The 5000-nt window shown below is 51.7% G+C and overlaps 1 protein-coding gene across 1 annotated transcript in view; it reads right to left on the bottom strand.

The window, feature by feature from the left end:
* tep1 (telomerase-associated protein 1) overlaps positions 1-5000 on the bottom strand; it is a 43687-nt gene that overhangs the window by 31895 nt on the left and 6792 nt on the right. The window contains exons 9-15 of the mRNA XM_061254419.1: positions 4903-5000; positions 4406-4515; positions 4137-4215; positions 3649-3829; positions 2698-2917; positions 1164-1307; positions 582-656 (exon numbers count right to left, since the gene is read on the bottom strand). The exon at positions 4903-5000 is cut by the window's right edge and continues 60 nt beyond it. Of these exons, the coding sequence (XP_061110403.1) occupies positions 582-656; positions 1164-1307; positions 2698-2917; positions 3649-3829; positions 4137-4215; positions 4406-4515; positions 4903-5000 (907 nt within the window). The remainder of the gene's footprint in view (positions 1-581; positions 657-1163; positions 1308-2697; positions 2918-3648; positions 3830-4136; positions 4216-4405; positions 4516-4902) is intronic.

Here is a 5000-nt window from a genome sequence, read left to right as displayed (position 1 = left end):
CACCGACGATTGAACCAGGGTCCCAGTCATGTACCTTAACCAATGTACGATGCCTCAGCCAACTACACTGTCAATCCACACATCTCTTCTATTGACTGATCCGTCAAAACAAGCATTTACTGACATCAGTGCATCTGAACACTTGTCAATATAGGCATGCGGTAACAGGAGATTAATAAGGGGACTGCTCTTTTTGGCCATTTTGTGAACTCTCATCCTCCGATCCTGTCCTGCTGATTAAACAGTGGTTTGATTCAATACAGCCTGTAGTCCAATTACTAAGGCACACGACTGGTACCCGGAAGGTCGGTGGTTCAAGCCCCAATGTAGCCACGATAATAGCCACAGAGCAGCTGGGCCCTTGAGCAAGGCCCTTAACCCTGCATTGCTCCAGGTGGGGGGTGATTGGGCCCTTGAGCAAGGCCCTTAACCCTGCATTACTCCAGGTGGGGGGGTGATTGTCCCTTGCTTAGTCTAATCAACTGCAAGTCGTTTTGGATAAAAGTGTTGGCTCTAATAATCTATTTTCTTTTATTTGTTAAGTCACCACAAACAGCACACAGGCACGCACGTCAAATTACCTTGGCTTTCTTGGTGACCAGTTTTGAGAGGAGCTGTGGGTAGTGTGCCAAGTCGCTCCGATTCGTCTCCAGGGTCTGCTCAGCCGGGAGAAAAGGTCTAGTGTGTATTTAGCGGTGTGTACATTCTCGCGCAGGTACAGTTGGCATGTAACAATGCATGTTAGAAGTACAATAGGTAATTTCTCTCAACAGTCAAGAGAGGAATTGCAGCAACAGACACACTCAAACCACAACACTGTTTATCCCACCCCTTCTCTGTAAATGCTCTGATGTTGAAACGCCATCGGCTGTGGAAATTAGAACCCATTTTCAACCAATGAGCTTGAATTATTGTACAGATATACAATGTTTTGGTACAGATTGCCAGGCCGTCAACTATATATTTTGAAGCCCAAATTATAATTATGTTTAAGGACTATAAACACAGGCAGAGGGTGAGTCAACATATCAGTGAGCCTTTTCAATGAGAGGAAGGGATTTACAAAAGTCTTGTAACAATGTTTTAACACAAAAATCTTACCTATTGTACCTTTAAGTATAAAAACATATATAAAATATAAGCCAATTAAAAGATGGCCTCACCTTCATCACATGCCTCACGTTATCCAATAGGACGTCAGATTTAAGCTCCGCCTCTTTGAAACCCCAACTGCTGCAGAGGAGCAGCTCGGAATGCTCACTGCAGTGGCCAATCATCATCGCCAGCAGCAGCCCCACCTCCTGGAACTGGAGGATCACACCATTAAGAGCGGTTACAGCAAGGCCTTCTGGGTACTGTAGTGGACGCTGGCTCGGCGAGAGTCCTGGCTCTGCGCCCTGGCTCCAGGGCGGCCTGTAGCGTAGTGGTTAAGGTAAAGGACTGGGACACGCAAGGTCGGTGGTTCTAATCCCGGTGTAGCCACAATAAGATCCACACAGCCGCTGGGCCCTTGGGCCGCTGGGCCCTTGAGCAAGGCCCTTAACCAGGGGAGGATTGTCTCCTGTTTAGTCTAATCAACTGTACGTCGCTCTGGATAAGAGCGTCTGCAAAATGCCAATATTTACGCTCAACTTAAAATCGATCAGTTGAAGCAGTTGGGTTACACTGAGCTCGCCTACATTTACATTTGTGTACTAAGCAGACGTTCTTATTCAGCGAGACTCATAAAAGGGCGTAAATACAGCTTTATACAAGGAGCAGAGGGGAAAAGCTAAGACAGTGAATAGTAGCAGCCGGAGTACAGAGGGGGTGAGTGTATTGTGCAGGGGGTAATGTTATGGAGGGGGTGTAACAGTGGAGGAGCGTCTTACGGTGGGGGTGAGTGTATTATGGAGGGGGTAATCCTGGTTTGCATGGCAGCCTGTATAGTATGAATTGGTGAATGAGAAGCATCAATTGAACAGCGCTTTGGATATAGGCCCTACATAAATGCCAGCGATTTACCATTTAATATTACTGGGGGGGGGGGGTTTGTGTTACAGTGGAGGCTAATCTTACAGTGTGTGTTATGGGGGGGTAGTCTTACAGGGTGAGTGTGTTACAGTGAGTGTGTTATGGGGGGGGTAGTCTTACAGGGTGAGTGTGTTACAGTGAGTGTGTTATGGGGGGGGTAGTCTTACAGGGTGAGTGTGTTACAGTGAGTGTGTTATGGGGGGGGGTAGTCTTACAGGGTGAGTGTGTTACAGTGAGTGTGTTATGGGGGGGGTAGTCTTACAGGGTGAGTGTGTTACAGTGAGTGTGTTATGGGGGGGGGGGGTAGTCTTACAGGGTGAGTGTGTTACAGTGAGTGTGTTATGGGGGGGGGGTAGTCTTACAGGGTGAGTGTGTTACAGTGAGTGTGTTATGGGGGGGTAGTCTTACAGGGTGAGTGTGTTACAGTGAGTATGTTATGGGGGGGTAGTCTTACAGGGTGAGTGTGTTACAGTGAGTGTGTTATGGGGGGGGTAGTCTTACAGGGTGAGTGTGTTACAGTGAGTGTGTTATGGGGGGTAGTCTTACAGGGTGAGTGTGTTACAGTGAGTGTGTTATGGGGGGGGTAGTCTTACAGGGTGAGTGTGTTACAGTGAGTGTGTTATGGGGGGTAGTCTTACAGGGTGAGTGTGTTACAGTGAGTGGAGGCTGGTAGGCTGGTCTTACGGTGGGGGTGAGCGTGTCAGAGCCGGGCTGGGCATCTGGGTCGGGCGGGCAGCAGAAGTCCTGCTTGGCGCCCCACTCCGCGTTTTCGCCCAGGTCCATGTTACACAGCAGCAGGGTGCGGCCGGCCAGCGGGGGCACGTTGTACTTGCAGGAGATCTGCACGGCCTGCTCCAGAGCCTGCAGGTACCGAGCCAGGACCTCCGCGGTGCAGCGCTCGGGGCTGAGGGAGACCGAGACGCACCGGGCACGGACATTACATTTACATTATTACATTAATGGCAGTTGGCATTCGGCAGACGCCACAGACGCCACAGCTTAGCACGCGAAATGTGAAAAAACACCTGAAGATCCATCAACATAATACCGAGAGACGCTATAAACCTAAAAAAACAAGAACCCCCCCCCGCGCGCCGCACCCCGCCCCAAATGCTGGTTGAACAGAGGCATTTATTTTACATTTGTCAGTTATCTGCCCTTTCACACTATCCATCCATCCATCCATCCATTATCTGAACCCGCTTATCCTGAACAGGGTCGCAGGGGGGCTGGAGCCTATCCCAGCATACATTGGGCGAAAGGCAGGAATACACCCTGGACAGGTCGCCAGACCATCACAGGGCACACACTCATACCCACGGGCAATTTAGACTCTCCAATCAGCCTAACCTGCATGTTTTTGGACTGTGGGAGGAAACCCACGCAGACACGGGGAGAACATGCAAACTCCGCACAGAGAGGCCCCGGCCAACGGGGATTCAAACCCAGGACCTCCTTGCTGTGAGGCGGCAGTGCTACCCACTGCACCATCCGTGCCGCCCCCTCTTTCACACTAGCGGGTTCAAATATTTCAAAGCAGTCATTGTGCCCAGTTTGTCAGACACAGACACTGGGGCAAGGCCATCGCTGCAGTGAACCTCTGGTTGTTCCTCGTCTTTGTGTGTTTTGGGCTACCTGGTTTTCTGCAGGTGGGCCCTCTTCATGTGGAATATTCGGGCAATGAAGGGCACGCCCATCGCCACCCTCAGTCTCTTGCGGCTCGCCGTCTCCCAGTCCAGCTTCACAAACCTCTTGCTCCTGGGAACCTTCTTCAGAATGCCCCGCAGGATGTCCTTTGAGCTGGGGACCTTTTTCACTGTCGCACAGGCAGAGAGGGTCACGGCTGCAGACGGGTGTGCGTGTGCGTGTGCGTGTGACTGTGTGCGACTGTTTGTTTGGGACCGTGCATGTGTGACGGTGTGCCTGAGAGTGACCGTGTGCGTGTGCGACTTTGTGTGTGTGTGTGTGTGTGTGTGTGTGTGTGTGTGTGTGTGTGTGTGTGTGTGTGTGTGTGTGTGTGTGAGTGTGTGTGTGTGTGTGTGTGTGTGTGTGTGTGTGCCTGTGCCCATGTGACTGTTTGTGTGTGCATGTGTGGGTACAGTAGATGCGTGTGTGTGACTCACCTGATTTGCTGAGCTCCAGAACAGCCTTGTAGGCAGACAGAAATCGGAAGGGGAACTGTCTGCTCCGGATCACAGACTCCTGCAACGACAAAACCAAGATGACAACGTGTGGGAGTGCACGCACGCACGCACTCACGTGTGTGTTTGTGCACGGATAAGAACTGGAACAAACATCTTTATGAATAAATGCTTGTCCCCTAGACTCACCTTATTGGTCCAGCGCTACAGGAATGCTCACCTCATTGGTCCAGAGCTACAGGAACACTCACCTTATTGGTCAGCCGGGCCAGGATCTGGCGGTGATGGGCCTCGCTGATCCCCTGGGAGATCATGTTCCTCAGGTTCCTCAGCATGGCCATGAACGGCAGGGCCTTCCTGTCTGTACAACCAAAGCGTTAGCACAGTGTGAGTGAGTGAGTGAGTGAGTGAGTGAGTGAGTGAGTGAGTGAGACACACCTAAGCCCCTCCCAGTTGTGTGTGTGTGTGTGTGTGTGTGTGTGCGTGGGTGCGTGTGTGTGTGCGCGAGTGTAACACACCAATAAGCCACTCCCAGGCGCGTGTGTGTGTGTGTGTGTGTGTGTGCGTGTGTGTGTGCGAGCGTGAGTGTAACACACCTATAAGCCCCTCCCAGGCGCGTGTGTGTGTGTGTGTGTGTGTGTGTGTGTGCGTGAGTGTAACACACCTATAAGCCCCTCCCAGGCGCGTGTGTGTGTGTGTATGTATGTGTGTGTGAGTGTGTGTGTGTGCGAGCGTGAGTGTAACACACCTATAAGCCCCTCCCAGGTGCGGGCATGGTTGCCGTGGTGACTCAGGCTGCGCTCCCAGGTGTCAGGCTGCTCCAGCTTCATGCGCTGCCCCGCCCTC

The sequence above is a fragment of the Conger conger genome, chromosome 9, assembly GCF_963514075.1.
Source record: "Conger conger chromosome 9, fConCon1.1, whole genome shotgun sequence".
Classification (NCBI taxonomy): Eukaryota; Metazoa; Chordata; class Actinopteri; order Anguilliformes; family Congridae; genus Conger; species Conger conger.
This window is presented reverse-complemented; position numbering and strand designations above follow the sequence as displayed.